Source organism: Tamandua tetradactyla, chromosome 6 (genome assembly GCF_023851605.1).
Source record: "Tamandua tetradactyla isolate mTamTet1 chromosome 6, mTamTet1.pri, whole genome shotgun sequence".
Lineage (NCBI taxonomy): Eukaryota > Metazoa > Chordata > Mammalia > Pilosa > Myrmecophagidae > Tamandua > Tamandua tetradactyla.
In genome coordinates this window covers 167,640,422-167,667,159 of record NC_135332.1, presented here as the reverse complement: position 1 = coordinate 167,667,159, position 26,738 = coordinate 167,640,422, and the positions used below count along the sequence as shown (strand labels likewise).

Genomic DNA, 26,738 nt, shown 5'->3' with positions numbered 1-26,738 from the left:
CTCCAATACCATTAACTAAAAAGGGATATCTATATAATGCATAAGAATAACTTCTAGGATAACTTCTTGACTGTTTGAGACCTTTTAGCCACTGAAACTTTGTCTCATTTCTCTTTATCTCCTTTTGGTCAAGGAAGGCTTTCTCAATCCGATGTTCCCAGGTCCTGGCTCATCCCTGGGAGTCATTTCCCATGTTGCCAGGGAGATTTACACCCCCGGAGTGCATCATGTCCCACACAGAGGGGACAGCAGTGAGTTTACCTGCCAAGTTGGCTTAGAGAGAGGCCACATCTGAGCAACAAAAGAGGTTCTGGGGTGACTCTTTTTACTTATTTATTTATTAAATTAAAAAAAATTTAACAACAAACGAACAAAAACACTCTTAACATATGATCATTCCATTCTACATATATAATCAGTAATTCACAATATCACATAGTTGCACATTCATCATGATCATTTCTTAGAACATTTGTATCAATTCAGAAAAAGAAATAAAAAGACAACAGAAAAAGAAACAAAATGAAAACAGAAAAAAAAAGAGATTATACATACCATACCCCTTATCCCTCCCTTTCATTGGTCACTAGCATTTCAAACTAAATTTATTTTAACATTTGTTCCCCTTATTATTTATTTTTATTCCATATGTTCTACTTGTCTGTTGACAAGGTAGATAAAAGGAGCATCAGACATAAGGTTTTCACAATCACACAGTCACATTGTGAAAGCTATATCATTATTCAATCATCACCAAGAAACATGTCTACTGGAACACAGCTCTACATTTTCAGGCAGTTCCCTTCAGCTTCTCCGTTACATCTTGACTAACAAGGTGATATCTATTTAATGCGTAAGAATAACCTCCAGGATAACCTCTTGACTCTGTTTGGAATCTCCCAGCCATTGACAATTTGTCTCATTTCCCTCTTCCCCCTTGTATTAGTTAGGGTTCTCTAGAGAAACAGAATCAACAGGGAACACTTGCAAATATAAAATTTATGAAAGTGCCTCACGTGACCGTAGGAATGCAGAGTCCAAAATCCACAGGGCAGGCTGCGAAGCCGATGACTCCAATGGATGGCCTGGATGAACTCCACAGGAGAGGCTCAACAGCCAAAGCAGGAATGCAACCTGTCTCCTCTGAGTCCTCCTTAAAAGGCTTCCCATGATTGGATTTAGCATCACTAATTGCAGAAGACACTCCCCTTTGGCTGATTACAAATGGAATCAGCTGTGGATGTAGCTGACGTGATCATGACCTAATCCTATGAAATGTCCTCACTGCAACAGACAGGACAGAGCTTGCCCAATCAGATGAACAGGTACCACGACTTGGCCAAGTTGACACCTGTCCCTAACCATGACAGTCCACCCCTTGTCAACTTGGCACATATATATATATCACCTTAGACCATACTTAATTTCCAAATGAAACCAAATAAGCACACATTTTTTCTTTTACCTGACGATACTCAACTGTCCTGCATATAACTGGAAACACATTAAATCTCTCCAGAATAGCGTGCAAATCCTTGGGCAACATTCATCCTTAAACTTGATATCTTACAACTTAAATAGTATAACACAAACAAAACAGCATTACAGTCCTCGTTTCTGTAACTGATCACGTGGTCGAAGTTCATATTTATCACTACCTTCTTCCACTACCCATTCCATGTTCCCTTTTCCCTCAGCAAGCACTTCAGCTAGCCGTGGTTCTTTGCCTGGTGGGGTGACCCAAACCTTCATTCCTGAAGTCTCAGAGCTATTAGTGGTCCTGCCTGGATTGTGTTGTTGCAGTTTTCCATTGATTTTAATCACAGGGCATGGTAGTACTAATAGACGCCCCAGGGGATCTCCTATATTCCAAGAAAACTCTTCTTTACCTCCATTATGTAGTTGCAGTCCTACTTCCTTCTGATAGTCAGGGTCAATTACCCCAGACAATAATGTAATCCCCTTCTTGGTGTGTTGATCCAGAGGCATAAGTAGCCCAAAGTGGCCAGGTGGCAACCTTAACTTCCAGTTCAGTGGTATCACTGTTGTTTCTCCTGGAGAAAGCACACCCCGTTTTGGAACTAAAACCTGTAGACCAGCAGAACTCAGGGTAGCAGGGACAGGAAGCAAAAATTTTCCTAGTGGATCACTAGGAGTAATAGTGAGTGGCACCACACCCATTTCCACCCCTTGGTTCCTGGACCCATGGATCCTGGCTATGGGGAGAAACAGCACCATACAGTGGATGCTGATTCAGAGCATACACAGCTTCCTGGAGAACATTACCCCAGCCTTTCAAGTTTTTGCCACCTAGTTGGCACCGTAATTGAGTTTTCAAAAGGCCATTCCACCGTTCTATCAATCCAGCTGCTTCTGGATGATGGGGAACATGGTAAGACCAGAGAATTCCATGAGCATGTGCCCATTCCCGCACTTCATTTGCTGTGAAGTGTGTTCCTTGATCCGAAGCAATGCTACGTGGAATACCATGACGATGGATAAGGCATTCTGTAAGCCCACGGATAGTAGTTTTGGCAGAAGCATTGCGTGCAGGGAAAGCAAACCCATATCCAGAGTATGTGTCTATTCCAGTTAGAACAAATCACTGCCCCTTCCATGAAGGGAGTGGTCCAATGTAATCAACCTGCCACCATGTAGCTGGCTGGTCACCTCGGGGAATGGTGCCATATCGGGGGCTGAGTGTGGGTCTCTGCTGCTGGCAGATTGGGCACTCAGCAGTGGCTGTAGCCAGGTCAGCCTTGGTGAGCGGAAGTCCGTGTTGCTGAGCCCATGCATAACCTCCATCCCTACCACCATGACCACTTTGTTCATGAGCCCATTGGGCAATAACAGGAGTTGCTGGGGAAAGAGGCTGACTGGTATCCATAGAACGGGTCATCTTATCCACTTGATTATTAAAACCTTCCTCTGCTGAAGTCACCCTCTGGTGTGCATTCACATGGGACACAAATATCTTCATGTTTTTAGCCCACTCAGAAAGGTCTATCCACATACTTCTTCCCCAGACCTCTTTGTCACCAATTTTCCAATTACGGTCTTTCCAAGTCCCTGACCATCCAGCCAAACCATTAGCAACAGCCCATGAGTCAGTATACAAACGCACCTCTGGCCAGTTTTCCTTCCAAGCAAAATGAACAACCAGGTGCACTGCTCAAAGTTCTGCCCACTGGGAGGATTTCCCCTCACCACTGTCCTTCAAGGACACCCCAGAAAGGGGCTGTAATGCTGCAGCTGTCCACTTTTGGGTGGTACCTGCAGATCGTGCTGAACCATCTGTAAACCAGGCCCGAGTTTTCTCTTCCTCAGTCAATTCACTGTAAGGAACTCCCCAAGAGGCCATAGCTCTGGTCTGGGAAAGAGAAGGTAATGTGGCAGCAGGAGTGGAAACCATGGGCATTTGTGCCACTTCTTCATGTAACTTACTTGTGCCTTCAGGACCTGCTCTGGCTCTATCTCGTATATACCATTTCCACTTTACAATAGAGTGCTGCTGTGCACGCCCAACTTTATGGCTTGGTGGGTCAGACAACACCCAACTCATGATAGGCAACTCAGGTCTCATGGTAACTTGGTGGCCCATGGTTAAGCGTTCAGTCTCTACTAAGGCCCAGTAGCAGGCCAAAAGCTGTTTCTCAAAAGGAGAGTAGTTATCTGCAGCAGATGGTAAGGCTTTGCTCCAAAATCCTAAGGGTCTGCGTTGTGATTCTCCTATAGGGGCCTGCCAAAGGCTCCAGACAGCATCTCTATTTGCCACTGACACTTCCAGCACCATTGGATCTGCTGGATCATATGGCCCAAGTGGCAGAGCAGCTTGCACAGCAGCCTGGACCTGTCGCAGAGCCTCCTCTTGTTCAGGTCCCCACTCAAAACTAGCAGCTTTTCTGGTCACTCGATAAATGGGCCGGAGTAGCACACCCAAATGAGGAATATGTTGTCGCCAAAATCCAAAAAGACCAACTAGGCGTTGTGCCTCTTTTTTGGATGTGGGAGGGGCCAGATGCAGCAATTTATCCTTCACCTTAGAAGGGATATCTCGACATGCCCCACACCACTGGACACCTAAAAATTTTACTGAGGTGGAAGGCCCCTGTATTTTTGTTGGATTTATCTCCCATTCTCTGACACGCAAATGCCTTACCAGTAAGTCTATAGTAGTAGCTACTTCTTGCTCACTAGGTCCAATCAACATGATATCATCAATATAATGGACCGTGATGTCTTGTGGGAGGGAGAAACGATCAAGGTCTCTGCGAACAAGATTATGACATAGGGCTGGAGAGTTGATATACCCCTGAGGTAGGACAGTGAAAGTATATTGCTGACCTTGCCAGCTGAAAGCAAACTGTTTCTGGTGGTCCTTACTAATAGCTATTGAGAAAAAAGCATTTGCCAGATCAATAGCTGCATACCAGGTACCAGGGGATGTACTGATTTGCTCAAGCAATGATACTACATCTGGAACAGCAGCTGCAATTGGAGTTACCACCTGGTTGAGTTTACGATAATCCACTGTCATTCTCCAAGACCCATCTGTTTTCTGCACAGGCCAAATAGGAGAGTTGAACGGGGATGTGGTGGGAATCACCACCCCTGCATCTTTCAAGTCCTTAAGAGTGGCAGTAATCTCTGCAATCCCTCCAGGAATACAGTATTGCTTTTGATTTACTATTTTGCTTGGTAGGGGCAGTTCTAGTGGCTTCCACTTGGCCTTTCCCACCATAATAGCCCTCACTGCACGAGTTAGAGAACCAACGTGGGGATTCTGCCAGTTGCTCAGTATGTCTATGCCAATTATACATTCTGGAACTGGGGAAATAACTACAGGATGGGTCCGGGGGCCCACTGGACCCACTGTGAGACGGACCTGAGCTAAAACTCCATTGATCACCTGGCCTCCATAAGCCCCCACTCTGACTGGTGGTCCAGAGTGACGTTTTGGGTCCCCTGGAATTAATGTCACTTCTGAACCAGTGTCTAATAATCCCCGAAATATCTGATCATTTCCTTTTCCCCAATGCACAGTTACCCTGGTAAAAGGCCGTCGGTCTCCTTGGGGAAGACTTAGAGGAAGGTTAACAGTATAAATTTGTGGCAGTGTAACAGGTTTCTCCCCCATAGGGACCTGGCCTCCCCTTCATTCAAGGGGCTCAGGGTCTGTAAACTGTTTCAAGTCTGGAAACTGGTTAAGGGGCCGTGACTCTGTGTTTTTGTAATTCAGGTTAGACTTCTGTTCCCTTGACCTAGAACTCTTCTGTTTATACAGCTCCAACAAGAATTTAGTAGACTGCCCTTCTATTGTATTTCTAGGCACCCCATGATTTACTAGCCAGTGCCATAAATCTCTGCGTGTCATATAATTTTGATGCCTCCTTTGAGTTTGTTGTCTATTATAATACCCACGTCTACCCTGTCTTTGGTGATTAAGTGCTGCCACCTGGCTTCTGCCAACTCGGGATCCTGTCATCCCCATTGTGTTTAAGGATTCCAGCTCAGTGACAGCAGTTCCTACAGTAATATCTGACCTACAGAGAAGTGCAACCACAGAGCTCTTGAGGGATGATGGTGCTAGTCTCACAAATTTATTTCTCACTGTTCTGGTAAAAGGTGCATCCTCTGGACATTCCTGGGGTGTAAGAGCAGGCTTTGCATGATAAATCCACTCTAACATCCCAATCTCTCTAAGCCTCTGGATCCCTTCATCTACATTATACCAGGGCAGTTCTGGCATTTCAACCTCAGGTAATGTTGGCCACCTTTTGATCCATGTTTCAACCAACCACCCAAACAAGCTGTTAACACCTTTTCTAACTGCTCTAGCTATAACACTGAATGCAGAATCTCTGCTTAGTGGGCCCATATCAATAAATTCAGCCTGATCCAGCCTTATATTCCTCCCACCATTATCCCACACTCTTAAAATCCATTGCCACACATATTCCCCTGATTTCTGTCTATATAATTTGGAAAACTCACACAGTTCTTTTGGAGTATAACATACCTCCTCATGTGTGATACTTTGTACCTCACCTTTAGGGGCCTGTTGGGACTTTAGTCTAGTTATAGGTCTAGAAGAAATGAGGGGTGGTGGGGGTGGGTCATGAAAAGAATTAGAAATATCTTCCAAGCCATTTGCTTCAGGGCTTTCATTTGCAGTTTCATCTGGTGAAACAGGATTAATAACTCTAGGGCTAATCCCTTCAGGAGGAGGTTGGGTAGCCAATTCCTCAAGGCAGGCTGGAGGTGGGGCGGCTATGTCCTCAGGGCAGACTATTACAGGGTTATCTAAAGAAGGCTCAGCATGGTCTAGGGTTTCAACCTCACCCCCAACATCATTATCAATCCATATGTCACCATCCCATTTTTCAGGGTCCCACTCCTTTCCAATCAATGCCCTCACTTTAACGGCAGACACCATGCAAGACTGAGATTTCAGTTTACGTTGTAAAGTTGCTACCCTAACAATAAGATTCTGAGTCTGATTTTCAGAGATCTCAAGTCTATGGCTACAGGAAATAAAATTTTCCTTCAGGATACTCATAGAAACCTCTACATCTTTCAGACAGCACTTAAGCTTCTTGTTTGAAGCCTTAAGCCCATCCCTTTCACCCTTTAATGTAGACAGTGTATCTAACAACAACCAACCAACATCTCTATAACTCCTATTTCTACAAAACTCTGTAAAGGTGTCAAAAACATTATCCCCCAGAGTCTGGCTTCGTACAAGCAAAGCATTAGGAGAATCGAATGATGATATTTTGACTATCTCCTTTGCCAGCTCAGTCCATGGATTGGGAGTGTCATTCTGATTACGGGAATCAGAGTCCTTAGTGTCTCTGAGCCCAGTCAGAGTAGAAAACCATTCATAAAAACCCATTTTTAAGATTCTGTTCCTTAGAACCACTCCTGGTACCAAGATGTATTAGTTAGGGTTCTCTAGAGAAACAGAATCAACAGGGAATATTTGCAAATATAAAATTCATGAAAGTGCCTCACATGACCGTAGGAATGCAGAGTCCAAAATCCACAGGGCAGGCTGCGAAGCCGATGACTCCAATGGATGGCCTGGATGAACTCCACAGGAGAGGCTCACCAGCCAAAGCAGGAATGCAACCTGTCTCCTCTGAGTCCTCCTTAAAAGGCTTCCCATGATTGGATTTAGCATCACTAATTGCAGAAGACACTCCCCTTTGGCTGATTACAAATGGAATCAGCTGTGGATGTAGCTGACGTGATCATGACCTAATCCTATGAAATGTCCTCACTGCAACAGACAGGACAGCGCTTGCCCAATCAGATGAACAGGTACCACAACTTGGCCAAGTTGACACCTGTCCCTAACCATGACACCCCTTTTGGTCGAGAAGGTTTTCTCAATCCCTTGATGCTGAGTCTTAGCTCACTCTAGGATTTCTGTCCCACGTTGCCAGGAAGGTCCACACTCCTGGGAGTCATGTCTCACGTAGACAGGGGGAGGGTGGTGAGTTTGCTTGTTGTGTTGGCTGGAGAGAGAGGCCACATCTGAGCAACAAAAGAGGCTCTCTTGGGGGTGACTCTTAGGCCTAAATTTTAAGTAGGCTTGACCTATCCTTTGTGGGGTTAAGTTTCATATGAACAAACTCCAAGACTGAGGGCCTATAGCTTTGGTTGTCCACACTGCTTGTGAGAACATCAAGAATTCAACTTGGGGAAGTTGAATTTTACCCTGTTCTCACCATTCCCTGAAGGGGACTTTGCAAATACTTTCCCACTCACTGATCAAATCACTCTGGGATTCATTGGGGCATCACTCTGTGGGGGGTGACTCTTAGGCATAATTATAAGCAGGGTCGCTTTTCCTTTGCAGGAATAAGTTTCATAGGGGAGAGCCCCAAGATCAAGGGTTCAGCCTATTGAATTGGTTGTCTCTACTGCTTGCGAGAATATCAGGAATTCCCCAGATGGGAAAGTTTAATACCTCCTCCTTTCTCCCCAGGTCCTCCAAGGGGACTTTGCAAATACTTGTTTATTCTCTGCCCAAATTACGCTGGGATGTATCAGGGCATCACAGCAACCATACAAACCAAGACCTCACTCCCTCTTCAAGATTCCAGGTAATTATAGTGTTTGAATAAACTGACCATACAGGTTAAATTAGATAATGTACTACCCAAAATATAAACTTTGCACTAAATAGACATCTCTTCCTTTGATCTCACATAGAAGCTGAAGTTTTAAAATACAGACCATATCATCCTTTACCCTGTATTCTGATTTACCTTAGTTCTATCTAGATCAGCTTCATTCATTTCCATAGTTGAAGTCAGATCACTCATCTTTTTATAAAAGTTGCTATATGAGGTAATGCTGACTTTCATAGCTTCAGCGCTCTGAGTCTTAAGTGTCACACAAATACCTGAAGTTTCAGGGAATGACCAGGTTATACACAAATAGCTCAGCTTCTCAAAATTAGAAATAATAGTTTAACTCTGGAACAGATGTGACTGTTATAAAAGCTTACAATCTAGGAAAACTTTACAGTAGGCTCCAACCTGATAACCCAAGCTCTCGACTTCAATTCTCTGAGGTTGTATATTATAGTTAGTACATACAAGAGAGGCATACTATCTGTCTTTTAGTTTCTGACATTTTTTTCAACATACTGTCCTCAAGGTTCATTCACCCAGCATGCTTCACAAGAATGCCACATCTTAATAATAAAGTCTACAAAGTTCAGAGAATGAATTCCCTGCCGTGCTCTTGTATACACAATGACCTCAGGGAAGTGTGGTCAGTTTTATAAGCCCCTACTTTCTTCTCCACAAAATAAGGAAACAATAATCTTAAAATTAGCTTGAAGAATAGCTAAAAGAATAAACTTAAAGTGCTACACTACTACTAACGTTTACCAATATTGTAGAAAGAGTTCAGCTTTTATATGCAAACATATATTTTTATGCTACAGAAATGTTAATGCTATAACAAAAACTTTAAAGAACCAGCATATAAAGACCAAGATGTCCATGATCCATCCCTTCATTTTTCTGATGAGGAGACTGAGTCTAAGTGCTTTCCCAAGATTACATGGAAGTCAAGTTAGCTTTAGAACCCAGGACAGCAGATACACAGAGAGATTTCTGTATAACATGAAAAGCCCTAAATGATTCTCAGTCTACTTTTAAGTGTACTATTTTCCCCAAAATACAGTTTCACCTAATCTTACACTGTGTAGCCCTTGTGTCAGCAATCCCTCTCTTGAAGATATGGTCTCCTATCACAATTTGCCTAAATGATCTAGGCATCATCCCTATGTCTGCCCAAGTGCTCCTTTCCTGTCTTTAAATTAAGGAGTTATTTATAAGACAGGAACCCATGCCAATGAGATGAGGTAGGAGGAAAATGCACATGGGATAATGACTTAATGGAAATAATTGTGAAAAGGTTTTGGAATAGAGAATATAGCAGCAAGAGAAAAATGAAGTAAAGTTAGTTATTTCATTCCCAATCTCTCTATAACTCTTCTGTGTTCTTAGGGAAGTCACTTATCTGTTGCGTCCGTGAGAACATCTACAGAGCACAGGTCCCAGAGTTGTTGGGAGGATCAACCAAAGGATGTTTATATCTGATATACACTCTTAGCTGCCTCCTTAAAATCCATTTTCCACTTCTTTAGGAATAGCATCTCAATTTTAAGTAGAATGGTAATCTGCTCTGTTAAAAAATATTATTACATCTCCTGGTGTCCTTTGCAGCTAAACGTGGCTAGAAATGTTATGTGAAATATCTGGAAAGTTAAAAAGTAGTTGACTTAGCTGGGAAGTAGAAACTTTTTCACTTCTGCTCTACTTCTTCCTGCTACCTGGATGTATATGTTATATGTGATGGCTGGTACCCAGTAGTAGTTATGGATGGTAAGGTACCCTCGAGAATGAAAACCATGCACCAGGAAGTAGTGCAGGAAAGCGTAAAAGGCCATTTCCCAGATGACTTTGGAGCCATAATACCAACTCTACGACTGTCTAATTCCAGATTTCTTTTATATAAAAAGAAAATCACTTCTATCTTGTTTATAGTTATTGTTATATAGTTTGGTTTTTGTTATTAGTGACTACATACAATTCCTAACTGTTCAAAATAGAAACAAAATAAAACCTCTAACAATGTAAGCATGAAGAATAACATAAATTAAGAGGTATGAGATACATGTTTTCTTTCTTTTAATTTCTTTTTATGGAGTGATGCAAATGTTCTAAAAATGATCATGGTGATTAATATACGACTATGTGATATTGTGTTAGTGATTGCACACTCTGGATGAACTGTATATGCATAAAGATATCTCAATTAAAAACATATATATATAAAGATTTATATAAATTTAAGTAGTAACATTATATGATTAACCAGAACAAAACCAGGAAGCTGAGAAGTTGAGTCACATTAATATTAACGAAAAAGAAGCTTAATAATTTTTAAGTAGCATCAATATTAGGATTCTTCTCTGGGCAATAATTAATAAAATTAGGTTATCTTTAAGATCTTTTCTGACAAAAATATTAGAGTTGATGGGTTTTAACATTTGATTACATAAGATTTCAAAATTTAAATGTAATCACAGAAAGTTTATAACACTATTGTTACCTTTTTAGTTTCTGCTTTCATCATTGCATTTAATAACTCTACTTCTTTCCTTCTGTTTTCCTGAAGGAGATTGGCTACTTCCTGGTAACATTCATTTCGCTGCAGATCATCACATCTTTGTTTATGCAAAGTTTGAATTCTCCAGTCAGCATCTATGCATGCTTGTTCAGCTGTTGCCAAATTTTCTTCAATTAACTACGAAAAATTTTAGAAACAAGTCAGACTATACAAAATTATGAAATATCCACTCAATGTATCCAAATGTCTAAGACAGTTGTTTTCAACCCTGGCTGTACGTTAGAATCACCTGAGGGCTTTTAAACATACTGATGTCCAGGCTTCACTACAAATCAATTTGATCAGTCCCTGGGACAGCTGTATATTTTTATTTTTTACTTGTTTTTAGACATGAGTACTTTTAAGAAGCTCCTCAATTGATTCTAATGTAGGGTCAATGTTGAGAATTTTTAGATTAAAGTGTACATGGGATTCAACAATTTCCATATTTTCAACACTTTTAAAAGGACTCAAAAAAGCCCATTCTTATCCTCTGGACAAAGGGAGTAAGAAATAAATATGATGGGATGTTCTGGGGGAATTAGCCAAGGGATTGCTGTAGAATGGGAGGGAGGGGATTTTACATGAAGGGCGGCTTCCAGAACAGGATCAGGCCCTCCCACATCTCATTTCACATTCTGTCAAAGGGATATAAGACAGTTCTTTCTTGAAGGTCTCAAGTTCTCTATCAATTAACTTATGCCAGCATTTCCCAAAGGGTATTCCATAAGAAATTTTATCAAATAAATTGGGGAAATTTTCTTAGAGATTCACAGTGTACAGTATCCTCAAATGTGGCATGAAAGAAAACTAACTTAAGTGAGGATTTCCAACATTTACTTGATCTTTCCATAATTTTTTTTTTTTTAACATGGGCAGGGACTGGATCTCCGATATGGCAGGCGAAAACTCTGCCTGCTGAGCCACTATGGCTCACCCTCCACGATTTTTTGAATAATAGTAATTAACAGTCCAAAGAATATGCTTTGGAAATGCTGGTTCACCTATGAGGCAGGCACCTGATGCTTTATATCTTAACCCACACAGGGACAATTTCTGAGACAGAGCATGATAGAACAAACTGTAAGGTGATATTTCCTTCTAAATCTGAAAGTTCTCAAAAGGTATAAAATATGCATGTATATGACAGCTCATGAATTAAGTACCTGGCAGATAAAATAAAACAATGTAAGATGCTAGGAACTGTGATAAGTGAAAAAACAAATCAAACTTAATTTCACAAGCTCAATTTTGAATTCCTTTATTTTTTTGAAAGTATGTCAGATAGGCATTTTTCCTCTCTATATACACTAAATTTACCCTATTTTTACCTTCTGAGTTTTGAGGCTCTGAGATTGATCTGTTTCTATCAGTTTATGAAACATGTGTTCTTCAAGATTCACTTTTCGTCTATAGGCATCTGCATCTTCTCTCATTTCTTTTGCAACAGCTTCTTGATTTCTAGAATATTGCTAAAAGAATATTGTTTGTTAAAGGAAAAATCACTGATCTGTGTAATAATAGTGCTAGAACACTGAACCGACTTTTTTTCCAGAACACAAATATGTACACAAATAAAAAAATATAATCCAGTTTTCAAAGTTAAAAGCATACTGTGGTGGGCGGGGCACAGTGGCTAAGCAGGCAAGAATGCTTGCCTGCCATGCCAGAGGACCCGGGTTCGATTCCTGGTGCCTGCCCATGTAAAAAAAAAAGAAAAAAAACATACAGTGGTGATGTTAGTGAAAATGATGGACTAAAGTCCTTCAAAAATTCTCTCATCCATAAAAGCAATAAAGACAAAAATGTCAAAATCAACTTGGCTGGAACTCTGGAAATTAAAAAAAGGTTTGCAGCAATCTGGGGAGTGTTTAGTCATAAAAATGGCTGAATCTCAGTAAGAATAGCAAGTTTCCTGTGGCATTTTACCTTGCATCTTACCCCTCGCCCCTCTTGGTTACTAGCAGCCTGGTAGCAACTGGAGGGGGCAGAATATGGCAGGAACTCCTTCAAAGCCCCAACCTCAGACAAGTGTCATTACTTGACCTGTCTGCTGGTTCCCTAGAACAGTGTAGTTGCAGTGATGTCTTAACATAACCTGACTCGGAGCTATACAGTGGGACATTTGCAAAGACAATCAGAGGAAAGTACTGAACATACTGGTGAGCAGAAACATTGGACTAAGAATTGGCCAAAAACAGGCTAGCCAAAAATTTAACAGGAAAAGCTGAGGCATTAGCTGTCCATAGGAAACTTTGGAAAACACTCACATATTCCTAGGACTCTAGGAGTCCATGTATAGGTGAGGGGTTGTACACTTGCCCAGGTAAAACCTGAGAAGTTCTTAAGCTCTCGACTTTGGTTAACTTGAGGCTCTATGCAGGCAGGAAGTGAAGTCTAAGACACTGCAGTGCTTGATTGAGTGTTCAGGGAAAGTTATAACATTCATATAGGGCTTTTCAGCAAAGACAGGAGACTTCTTGGTTCTAGGAATCTAAGGAAGTCTCTGTACAATCATTAGTTGACCACAAAGCTAAATGAAGAGACTTCACTGGCCACACAGGACAAAAAACATAGACTATAGAATTAGTTCAGAAAAGTCACTAAACAAAGAAACTATACTAGTAAGACCTGGGGAGAGAGGATTTCAAGAACAGCTGTACCAAATATTCTAAAAATATTCATGGTGATGAATATACAACTATGTGACAATACAGTGAGCCACTGACCCTTACTCCTCCCTTTCACTGATCACTAGCATTTCAGTCTAAATTTATTTTAACATTTGTTCCCCCTATTATTTATTTTTATTCCATATGTTTTACTTGTCTGTTGATAAGGTAGATAAAAGTAGCATCAGACACAAGGTTTACACAGTCACATTGTGAAAGCTATATCATTATACAATCATCTTCAAGAAACATGACTACTGGAACACAGCTCTATATTTTCAGGCAGTTCCTTCCAGCCTCTCCATTACATCTTGACTAACAAGGTGGTATCTATTTAATGCGTAAGAATAACCTCCAGGATAACCTCTTGACTCTGTTTGGAATCTCTCAGCCATTGACACTTTACTTTGTCTTATTTTGCTCTTCTCCTTTTGGTCAAGAAGGTTTTCTCAATCCCTTGATGCTAAGTCGCAGCTCATTCCAGGACTTCTGTTCCATGTTGCCAGGAAGGTTTATACCCCTGGGAGTCATGTACCACGTAGACAGGAGGAGGGCAGTGAGTTTGCTTGTGGTGTTGGCTAGAGAGAGAGGTCACATCTGAGCAACTAAAGAGGTTTTCTTGGGGGGTGACTCTGCCTAATTTTAAGCAGGCTTGACCTATGCTTGGTGGGGTTAAGTTTCATATAAACCCCAAGATTGAGGACTTGGCCTATTGTTTTGGTATTTCCCACTGCTTGTGAGAATATCAAGAATTCTCCACTTGGGGAAGCTGAATTTTCCTTCTTTCACACCATTCCCCCAAGGGGTCCTTGCAAATACTTTTTTACTCACTGTTCAAATCACTCTGGGATTTATTGGGGCATCACTCTGGACAAACCTACAAAATCTCATGCCCTATTCAAGGTTCCATATACTTATGGTGTTCATTTAAGCTGTTCACATAAGTTATATTAGGAACTGCACTAGTCAAAATATAAATTTTGTACTAAAATAAACATTTTTTGCTTTAGTCTCACATATAAGTTAAAATTTTTAAATATTAATCACCATCTATTTAAAATACCCTGCAGTAATGACATTCCCTTGTTCTTCCTTATGCAAAAACATTTTTAAATTTGTACTTTTAGTCACTATCATTATATACTCTAGGCATTCCTAGATTATACCATCTCAGTCTTTACTGTCTATCTTTCTTTCTGATTTCATTTCTGTCCCCAGCCCTCCTCCCTCTATCATTCTCACATTCAGTTTCATTCAGTGTCCTAACATTATATTACAGTTAGGTAGTATTGTGCTATCCATTCCTGAATTATTACAATCAGTGCTGTTGAACAATCTGTATCCCTTCCACTCCAATTACCCAACATCTACCCTAGTTCTATCTCCTAATGGTCTCTGTTACCAATGAAATTCTCCAAGTTTATTCACTAATGTCAGTTCATATCAGTGAGACTATACAGAATTTGTTCTTTTGTTTCGGGCTAATCTCACTCAGCATAATGTCCTCAAGGTCCATCCATGTTGTTACATACTTCATAACTTTATTCTGTCTTACAGCTGTATAATATTCCATCGCATGTATATATCACAGTTTGTTTAGCCACTCATTTGTTGATGGACATTTGGGTTGTTTCCAATTATTGGCAATTGTAAATAATGCTGCTATAAACATTGGTGTGCAAATCTCCGTTTGTGTCTTTGCCCTCATGTCCTCTGAGTAGATACTTAGCAATGATATTGCCGGGTCAAATGGCAATTCTATATTCAGCTTTTTGAGGAACCGCCAAACTGCCTTCCACAGCGGTTGTACCATTTGACATTCCTATCAAAACTGGATAAGTGTGCCTCTCTCTCCACATCCTCTCCAGCACTTGTTCTTTTCTGTTTTATTGCTAATGGCCATTCTGGTGAGTGTGAGATGATATCTCATTATGGTTTTGATTTGCATTTCCCTAATAGCCAGGGAAGTTGAGCATCTTTTCATGTGCCTTTTGGCCATTTGTATTTCCTCTTCTGAGAAGTGTCTATTCAAGTCTTTTGCCCATTTTGTAATTGGGTTGTCTGTCTTTTGAGTTGATAATCTCTTTATATATTCTGGATACAAGACCTTTATCTGATATATCGTTTCCAAATATTGTCTCCCATATTGAAGGCTGTCTTTATATTTTCTTGACAAAATTCTGTGATGTACAAAAGTGTCTACTTTTGAGGAGTTCCCATTTCTTTCTTTCTTTAATGCTCGTGCTTTGGGTGTAAGATCTAGGAAGCCGCTTATTATAAGAATTATAAGACATTTCCCTACATTTTCTTCTAACAGTTTTATGGTCTTAGATCTAATGTTTAGGTCTTTGATCCATTTTAAGTTAATTTTTGTATAGGGTGTGAGATATGGATCCTCTTTCATTCTTTTGCATATGGATATCTAGTTCTCTAGGCACCATTTATTGAAGAGACTGTTCTGTCCCAGGTGAGTTGGTTTCACTGCCTTATCAATGATCAATTGTCCATAGATAAGAGGGTCTATGTCTGAACACTCTATTCGATTCCATTGGTCAGTATATCTATCTTTATGCCAGTACCATGCTGTTTTGACCACTGTAGCTTCACAATAAGCCTTAAAGTCAGGTAGCTTGAGACCTCCGACTTCATTTTCTTTCTAAGGATACTTTTAACTATTCAGGGACCCATGCCCTTCCAGATAAATTTGGTTTTTCTATTTCTGAAGAGTAAGTTTTTGGGATTTTAGTTGGTATTGCATTGAATCTGTAAATCAAATTAGGTAGAATTGATATCTTCACTATATTTAGTCTTCCAATCCATGAATGCAAATGCCCTTCCATTTATTTAAGTCTTCTGTGATTTCTTTTAACAATTTCATATAGTTTTCTTTGTATAGGGCTTTTGTCTCTTTAGTTAAATTTATTCCTAAATATTTTAATCTCTTGGGTGCAATTATAAATGGAATTTTTTTCTTGACTTTCCCCTCAGGTTGTTCATTACTAGTGTATAGAAACACTATAGATTTTTGAGTGTTGATCTTGTAACCTGCCACTTTCCTGTACTCATTTATTAGCTCTAGTAGTTTTGCTGTGGATTTTTTCGGGGTATTCGATATATAATATCATATCATCTGCAGAGAGTTTTATTTCTGTCTTTCTAATTTTGATGCCTTGTATTTCCTTCTCTTGTGTAATTGCTCTGGCTAGAACTTCCAACACATTGTTGAATAACAGTGGTGACAGTGGACATCCTTGTCTTGTTCCTGATCTTATGGGGAAAGTTTTCAATTTTTCCCCATTGAGGATGATGTTAGCTGTGGGTTTTTCATATATTTTCTTTATCATTTTGAGGAAGTTCCCTTCTATTCCTATCCTTTGAAGTGTTTTCAACAGGAAAGAATGTTGAATTTTGTCAAATGCCTTTTCTGCATCAATCGAGATGATCATGTGGTTTTTCTGCTTTGATTTGTTGATCTGGTGTGTTACATTAATTGAGTTTCTTATGTTGAACACTGGGACGGATCCTACTTGGTCATGGTGTATAATTCTTTTAATGTGCTGCTGGATTCGATTTGCTAGAATTTTGTTGAGAGTTTTTGCATCTATATTCATTAGAGAGATTGGTCTGTAGTTTTCTGTTTTTGTAAAACTTTGTCTGGCTTTGGTATGAGGGTGATGTTGGCTTCGTAGAATGAGTTAGGTAGCTTTGCCTCCTCTTCAATTTTTTTGAAGAGTTTGAGCAGGATTGGTACTAATTCTTTCTGGAATGTTTGGTAGAATTCACATGTGAAGCCATCTGGTCCTGGAGTTTTATTTTTGGGGAGCTTCTCAATGACTCATTCAATTTCTTTACTTGTGATTAGGTTGTTGAGGTTGTCTATTTCTTCTCGAGTCATGTTGGTTGTTCATGCCTTTCTAGAAAGTTGTGCATTTCATCTACATTGTTGAGTTTATTAGTATAAAGTTGTTCATAGTATCCTCACATCACTTCCTTTATTTCTGTGGGGTCAGTGGTTATGTCTCCTCTTCCATTTCTGAATTTATTTATTTATTTATTTTTTTTTTTTAAGAGAGAGGGAGGAAGGGAAGGAAAGACAGAGAGAAGGAAGGAAGGATGGAAGGAAGAAAGGGAAACATCTTTAAACATTTTCTTGTTTTATTATATTTTGTTTGTTTGTTTGTTTTTTACATGGGCTGGGGCCGGGAATCGAACCGAGGTCCTCCGGCATGGCAGGCAAGCACTCTTGCCCGCTGAGCCACCGCGGCCCGCCCCTGAATTTATTTATTTGCATCCTCTCTCTTCTTTTTGTCAATCTTGCCATGGTCCATCAATCTTGTTGATTTTCTCATAGAACCAACTTCTGGTTTTGTTGATTTTCTCAATCGTTTTCATGTTCTCAATTTTATTTATTTCTGCTCTAATCTTCATTTTTTCTTTTCTTTTGCTTGTTTTGGGGTTCATTTGTTGTTCTTTCTCTAGTTCTTCCAAGTGGACAGTTAATTTCTCAATATTTGCCCTTTCTTCTTTTTTGATAAGGGCATTTAGGGCAATAAATTTTCCTCTTAGCACTGCCTTTGCTGCATCTCATAAATTTTGATATGTTGTTGTGCTGATTTGAAAGGAAATATGCCCCCTAGAAAATCCAGGTTTTTATCAAAGTCCCATTTCATAAAGGTAGAATAATCCCTATTCAATACTGTATGTTTGAAACTGTAATCAGGTCATCTCCCTGGATGATGTGATTTAGTCAAGAGTGGTTGTTAAACTGGATTAGGTGACGACATGTCTCCACCCATTTGGGTGGGTCTTGATTGGTTTACTGGAGTCCTATAAAAGAGGAAACATTTGGGAGAATGGGAGATTCAGAGCAAACAGAGAATGATGCAGCACCACGAAGCAGAGAATCCACCAGCCAGCAGTCTTTGGAGATGAAGAAGGAAAACGCCTCCTGGGGAGCTTCATGAAACCAGAAGCTAGGAGAGAAAGGTAGCAGATGACGCCGTGTTCGTCACGTGCCCTTTCAGCTGAGAGAGAAACCCTGAACTTCACTGGCCTTCCTGAACCAAGGTATCTTTCCCTGGATGCCTTTGACTGGACATTTCTATAGACTTGTTTTAATTGGGACATTTTCTCGGCCTTAGACCTGTAAACTATCAACTTATTAAATTCCCTTTTAAAAAGTCATTCTGATACTGGTATATTACATCCCAGCAGCTAACTGTGGAGAGCCGCCTCCCGGGTTGGGCCTAGTGGACACGCTGCAGCCTGCTCTAGAGTTCCCCCCGCCCATCGAGTGAGCCAAGATGGCGCTCACATCCTGCTTCCGCAAATGACGCACGCGCCCACCAACCCTATCTTCCAATCACCTCTGTATACGTGGCACTAACCTATTGGGTTTGGGCACAGTATATAAGAGGTTACCCGGACAGGGTGGGTGGAGACGACCCATAGGGAGCCGTACCTGACGGCCGCATAGAGGTTGTTCCCCCGCGGGGTATTCTGTCCCGCGCGGAATTTGTAACAGAGCTTGCAAGCTTAGCTCCAGTAAAGGTCTGTGCTCACAACTGCAGCGTGTCTCGAACCCGTGTCTGTCACTTGAGTCGGTTTGTCTGCGTCTGCCTCTCTCCCTCCTGTTCCCTCCGCCGGCCGGGGACCAGAAGCTGAGCGGACTTCCTGGAAGATGGCGGCTTAGTAAGACGCGCGGATCTTAGTTTCTTCTCCAGGACACCTACTAGGGGAGTAGAAACGATACAGAAAGCGCCCAAAGCCACAACAGAGATAAAAAAAGACAGCGTACCCCATCCTGGAACAGCTGGCTGGCTGAGAGAAGCAGCTCGGGTGAGATCGCCGAGGCGCGCGGGCCTTACCGGGCGGGGTGGCAAGCGGCCGGAGTTACTCCCTTCCCCCTTCCCGGGCTGGCTGGGAGAATTGGAGAGGTGGTCCCCTGAAACCAAGGCGACTGGCGCCCACACCACGCGCAGCCCCCGGACCAACTGAGAGAATTGGATCGGAAACCCCCAGGCCGCGGAGAACGGTGACCCCGTGACTCCCGGGGAACGTGCACTCTCTCGGGCGGGCCGCTGCCGCTGGCGCCCTCCCGCCACGCTTGTTGCCCAGGGCCGACTAGGAAATTCGGACGGGCTCTTTCCCTGGCTGCGGCAACCAGCAACCCTCCCTGCGTTCGGACACCCTCCCTGCGTTCGGACCCCGGGCCGGCTCAAGCCGCTTCGGCTAGCGAACCCCCAGGACGGCGAGAGTTTTCCAAAGTTTAAGGTCCCACAGCACCTTTTACTGGTGGGACCCGCAGACAAACGTGTGCCACGAGCGCCACCTACTGGGCAGGATAAGAAAAACAGAACCCAGAGATTTCACAGAAAAATATTACAACCTTGCTGGGTCCAACACCAAGAGAAATCTGAATAAATGCCCAGACGCCAGCAGCAGAAGATAACTGTCCACGCTCAAAAGATTGAGAATATGGCTCAGTCAAAGGAACAAACCAATAGCTCAAATGAGACACAAGAGCTGAGACAACTAATGCTGAATATACGAACAGAAATGGAAAACCTCTTCAAAAATGAAATCGATAAATTGAGGGAGGACATGAAGAGGACATGGGCTGAACATAAAGAAGAAATAGAAAAACTGAAAAAACAAATCGCAGAACTTATGGAAGTGAAGGATAAAGTAGCAAACATAGAAAAAATAATGGATAGCTACAATGACAGATTTAAAGAGACAGAAGATAGAATTAGTGATTTGGAGGATGGAACATCTGAATTCCAAAAAGAAACAGAAACTATAGGGAAAAGAATGGAAAAATTTGAACAGGGTATCAGGGAACTCAAGGACAATATGAACCACACAAATATACATGTTGTGGGTGTCCCAGAAGGAGAAGAGAAGGGAAAAGGAGGAGAAAAACTAATGGAAGAAATTATCACTGAAAATTTCCCAACTCTTATGAAAGACCTAAAATTACAGATCCAAGAAGTGCAGCACACCCCAAAGAGATTAGACCCAAATAGGCGTTCTCCAAGACACTTACTAGTTAGAATGTCAGAGGTCAAAGAGAAAGAGAAGATCTTGAAAGCAGCAAGAGAAAAACAATCCATTACATACAAGGGAAACCCAATAAGACTTTGTGTAGATTTCTCAGCAGAAACCATGGAAGCTAGAAGACAGTGGGATGATATATTTAAAATACTAAAAGAGAAAAACTGCCAACCAAGACTCCTATATCCAGCAAAATTATCCTTCAAAAATGAGGGAGAAATTAAAACATTCTCAGACAAAAAGTCACTGAAAGAATTTGTGACCAAGAGACCAGCTCTGCAAGAAATACTAAAGGGAGCACTAGAGTCAGATACAAAAAGACAGAAGAGAGAGATATGGAAAAGAGTGTAGAAAGAAGGAAAATCAGATATGATATATATAATACAAAAGGCAAAATGTTAGAGGAAAATATTATCCAAACAGTAATAACACTAAATGTCAATGGACTGAATTCCCCAATCAAAAGACATAGATTGGCAGAATGGATTAAAAAACAGGATCCTTCTATATGCTGTCTACAGGAAACACATCTTAGACCCAAAGATAAACATAGGTTGAAAGTGAAAGGTTGGGAAAAGATATTTCATGCAAATAACAACCAGAAAAGAGCAGGAGTGGCTATACTAATATCCAACAAATTAGACTTCAAATGTAAAACAGTTAAAAGAGACAAAGAAGGACACTATATACTAATAAAAGGAACAATTAAACAAGAAGACATAACAATCATAAATATTTACGCACCGAATCAGAATGCCCCAAAATACGTGAGGAATATACTGCAAACACTGAAAAGAGAAATAGACTCATATACCATAATAGTTGGAGACTTCAACTCACCACTCTCATCAAGGGACAGAACATCTAGACAGAGGATCAACAAAGAAATAGAGAATCTGAATATTACTATAAATGAACTAGACTTAATACACATTTATAGGACATTACATCCCACAACAGCAGGATACACCTTTTTCTCAAGTGCTCATGGATCATTCTCAAAGATAGACCATATGCTGGGTCACAAAGCAAGTCTCAACAAATTTAAAAAGATTGAAATCTTACACAACACTTTCTCAGACCATAAAGGAATGATGTTGGAAATCAATAATAGGCAGAGTGCCAGAAAATTCACAAATACGTGGAGGCTCAACAACACACTCCTAAACAACGACCGGGTCAAAGAAGAAATTGCAAGAGAAATTAGCAAATACCTCGAGGCGAATGAAAATGAAAACACAACATATCAAAACTTATGGGACGCAGCAAAGGCAGTGCTAAGAGGGAAATTTATTGCTCTAAATGCCTATATCAGAAAAGAAGAAAAGGCAAAAATTCAGGAATTAACTATCCATTTGGAAGAACTGGAGAAAGAACAGCAAGCTAACCCCAAAGCAAGCAAAAGGAAAGAAATAACAAAGATTAGAGCACAAATAAATGAAATTGAAAACATGAAAACAATAGAGAAAATCAATAAGGCCAGAAGTTGGTTCTATGAGAAAATCAATAAGATTGATGGGCCCTTAGCAAGATTGACAAAAAGAAGAAGAGAGAGGATGCAAATAAATAAGATCAGAAATGGAAGAGGAGACATAACTACTGACCTCACAGAAATAAAGGAGGTAATAACAGGATACTATGAACAACTTTACGCTAATAAATACAACAATTTAGAGGAAATGGACGGGTTCCTGGAAAGACATGAACAACCAACTTTGACTCAAGAAGACATAGATGACCTCAACAAACCAATCACAAGTAAAGAAATTGAATTAGTCATTCAAAAGCTTCCTAAAAAGAAAGTCCAGGACCAGATGGCTTCACATGTGAATTCTACCAAACGTTCCAGAAAGAATTAGTACCAATTCTCTTCAAACTCTTCAAAAAAATCGAAGTGGAGGGAAAACTACCTAATTCATTCTATGAAGCCAACATCACCCTCATACCAAAACCAGGCAAAGATATTACAAAAAAAGAAAACTACAGACCAATCTCTCTAATGAATACAGATGCAAAAATCCTCAATAAAATTCTAGCAAATCGTATCCAACAACACATTAAAAGAATTATACATCATGACCAAGTAGGATTCATCCCAGGTATGCAAGGATGGTTCAACATAAGAAAATCAATTAATGTAATACACCATATCAACAAATCAAAGCAGAAAAATCACATGATCATCTCAATTGATGAAGAGAAGGCATTCGACAAGATTCAACATCCTTTCCTGTTGAAAACACTTCAAAAGATAGGAATACAAGGGAACTTCCTTAAAATGATAGAGGGAATATATGAAAAACCCACAGCTAATATCATCCTCAATGGGGAAAAATTGAAAACTTTCCCCCTAAGATCAGGAACAAGACAAGGATGTCCACTATCACCACTATTATTCAACATTGTGTTGGAGGTTCTAGCCAGAGCAATTAGACAAGAAAAAGAAATACAAGGCATCAAAATTGGAAAGGAAGAAGTAAAACTATCACTGTTTGCAGACGATATGATACTATACGTCGAAAACCCGGAAAAATCCACAACAAAACTACTAGAGCTAATAAATGAGTACAGCAAAGTAGCAGGTTACAAGATCAACATTCAAAAATCTGTAGCTTTTCTATACACTAGTAATGAACAAGCTGAGGGGGAAATCAAGAAATGAATCCCATTTACAATTGCAACTAAAAGAATAAAATACCTAGGAATAAATTTAACTAAAGAGACAAAAAACCTATATAAAGAAAACTACAAAAAACTGCTAAAAGAAATCACAGAAGACCTAAATAGATGGAAGGGCATACCGTGTTCATGGATTGGAAGACTAAATATAGTTAAGATGTCAATCCTACCTAAATTGATTTACAGATTCAATGCAATACCAATCAAAATCCCAACAACTTATTTTTCAGAAATAGAAAAACCAATAAGCAAATTTATCTGGAAGGGCAGGGTGCCCCGAATTGCTAAAAACATCTTGAGGAAAAAAAACGAAGCTGGAGGTCTCGCGCTGCCTGACTTTAAGGCATATTATGAAGCCACAGTGGTCAAAACAGCATGGTATTGGCATAAAGATAGATATATCGACCAATGGAATCGAATAGAGTGCTCAGATATAGACCCTCTCATCTATGGACATTTGATCTTTGATAAGGCAGTCAAGCCAGCTCACCTGGGACAGAGCAGTCTCTTCAATAAATGGTGCCTAGAGAACTGGATATCCATATGCAAAAGAATGAAAGAAGACCCATCTCTCACACCCTATACAAAAGTTAACTCAAAATGGATCAAAGATCTAAACATTAGGTCTAAGACCATAAAACAGTTAGAGGAAAATGTTGGGAGATATCTTATGGATCTTACAACTGGAGGCGGTTTTATGGACCTTAAACCTAAAGCAAGAGCACTGAAGAAGGAAATAAATAAATGGGAACTCCTCAAAATTAAACACTTTTGTGCATCAAAGAACTTCATCAAGAAAGTAGAAAGACAACCTTCACAATGGGAGACAATATTTGGAAATGATATATCAGATAAAGGTCTAGTATCCAGAATTTATAAAGAGATTGTTCAACTCAACAACAAAAAGACAGCCAACCCAATTACAAAATGGGAAAAAGACTTGAACAGACACCTCTCAGAAGAGGAAATACGGATGGCCAAGAGGCACATGAAGAGATGCTCAATGTCCCTGGCCATTAGAGAAATGCAAATCAAAACCACAATGAGATATCATCTCACACCCACCAGAATGGCCATTATCAACAAAACAGAAAATGACAAGTGCTGGAGAGGATGCGGAGAAAGAGGCACACTTATCCACTGTTGGTGGGAATGTCAAAGGGTGCAACCACTGTGGAAGGCAGTTTGGCGGTTCCTCAAAAAGCTGAATATAGAATTGCCATACGACCCGGCAATACCATTGCTAGGTATCTACTCAAAGGACTTAAGGGCAAAGACACAAACGGATATTTGCACACCAATGTTTATAGCAGCATTATTTACAATTGCAAAGAGATGGAAACAGCCAAAATCTCCATCAACAGAAGAGTGGCTAAACAAACTGTGGTATATACATACGATGGAATATTATGCAGCTTTAAGACAAGATAAACTTATGAACCATGTAATAACATGGATGGACCTAGAGAATATTATGCTGAGTGAATCCAGCCAAAAACTAAAGGACAAATACTGTATGGTCCCACTGATGTGAACGGACATTCGAGAATAAACTTGAAATATGTCATTGGTAACAGAGTTCAGCAGGAGATAGAAATAGGGTAAGATAATGGGTAATGGGAGCTGAAGGAACACAGACTGTGCAACAGGACTAGATACAAAAACTCAAAAATGGACAGCACAATAATACCTAATTGTAAAGTAATCATGTTAAAACACTGAATGAAGCTGCATCTGAGCTATAGGTTTTTGTTTTGTTTTGTTTTGATTTTACTATTATTACTTTTATTTTTTTCTCTATATTAACATTCTATATCTTTTTCGGTTATGTTGCTAGTTCTTCTAAACCAATGCAAATGTACTAAGAAATGATGATCATGCATCTATGTGATGATGTTAAGAATTAATGATTGCATGTGTAGAATGGTATGATCTCTAAATGTTGGGTTAATTTCTTTTTTTCCGTTAATTAAAAAAAAAAAAAAAGAGAAGGGATAATTGGAGATGAAGGGATACAGACTGTACAACAGGACTGGATATAAAAACTCAGAAATGGACAGCACAATACTACCCAATTGTAATGCAATTATGTTAAAACACTGAATGAAGCTGCATGTGAGGTATAGGGTTTTTGTTTTTGTTTTTTTTGTTTTTTTTTCTTTCTATTATTGTTTTAATTCTTATTCTGTTGTCTTTTTATTTCTTTTTCTAAATTGATGCAAATGTACTAAGAAATGATGAATATGCAACTATGTGATGTTATTAAGAATTACTGATTGTACATGTAGATTGGAATGATTTCTAATTGTTTTGTTAATTCTTTTTTTAATTAATAAAAAAAAAAGTGGAAAAAAAAAAGAAAAAAGAAAAAAAAATATTTATGATTGTTATGTCTTCTTGTTGAATTGTTCCTTTTATTCATACATAGCGTCCTTCTTTGATTAACTGTTTTACATTTGAAGTCCAATTTGTTAGGCATTAGTATAGCTACTCCTGCTCTTTTCTGATTGTGTTTTGCATGAGATATCTTTTCCCAACCTTTCATTTTCAACCTATGTTTATCCTTGGGTCTAAGATGTGTTTCCTGTAGACAGCATATAGATGGGTCCTGTTTTTTAATCCATTCTGCCAGTCTATGTCTTTTGATTGGGGAGTTTAATTCATTAACATTTAGTGTTATTACTGTATGGGTAGTATTTTCTTCTACCATGTTGCCTTTGGGTTTTATATGTTATATCTAATTTTTCTTCTTTTAACCTTTACTGATAGTCTTCATTTCTATACTCTTCTCGCACCTCGCTCTCCTTTCTTTTCGTATCTGCCTCTAGTGCTCCCTTTAGTATTTCTTGCAAAGCTGGTCTCTTGGTCACAAATTGTCTCAGTGATTTTTTTGTCTGAAAATGTTTTAATTTCTCCCTCATTTTTGAAGGACAATTTTGCAGGATATAGAATTCTTGGTTGGCAGTTTTTCTCTATTAGTAATTTAAATATATCATCCCACTGTCTTTTTGCCTCCATGGTTTCTGCTGAGAAATCTGTGCATAGGGCTTCCCTTGTATGTGATGGATTGCTTTTCTCTTGTTGCTTTCAAAATTCTCTTTTTCTCTTTGACATCTGACATTCTGATAAGTAAGTGTCTCAGAGTACGGCTATTTGGAACTATTCTGCTTGGGGTACATTGCACTTCTTGGATCTGTAATTTTAAGTCTTTCATAAGTATTGGGAAATTTTCAGTGATAATTTCCTCCATTCATTTTTCTCCTCCTTTTTACTTCTCTTCTCCTTCTGGGACACCACAACACGTATATTTGTGCACTTCATGTTGTCATTCAATTCCCTGAGTTCTGCTTATATTTTTCCATTCTTTTCCGTATATTTTCTTTTGCTTGTCGGATTTCAGATGTTCCATCCTCTGGTTCACTAATCCTATGTTCTGTCTCTTATAATCTGACATTATAGGTTTCCACTGTTTTTTTCATTTCTTCTAGCGTCTTTCATTCCCATAAGTTCTGTGATTTGTTTTTTCAAACTTTCGATTTCTTTTTTGTTCATTCCTTGCCTTCTTTATATCCTCCCTCAATTTACTGATTTGATTTTTGATGAGGTTTGCATGTCTGTTCGAACATTCTGAATTAA

At 39.7% G+C, this 26,738-nt stretch overlaps 1 protein-coding gene across 7 annotated transcripts in view; it reads right to left on the bottom strand.

Annotated features, from left to right (window-relative positions):
• Positions 1 to 26,738, bottom strand: part of TBC1D31 (TBC1 domain family member 31) — a 110,755-nt gene that overhangs the window by 23,416 nt on the left and 60,601 nt on the right. For all 7 annotated transcript variants that reach the window (XR_013178465.1, XM_077167570.1, XM_077167572.1 and 4 more), the window contains 2 exons: positions 12,027 to 12,167; positions 10,639 to 10,833 (listed from right to left, as the gene is read on the bottom strand). Coding sequence is in view for 6 of the 7 variants with exons in the window: in XM_077167570.1 (XP_077023685.1) it covers positions 10,639 to 10,833; positions 12,027 to 12,167 (336 nt within the window). In the remaining variant the exon portion in view is untranslated. The remainder of the gene's footprint in view (positions 1 to 10,638; positions 10,834 to 12,026; positions 12,168 to 26,738) is intronic.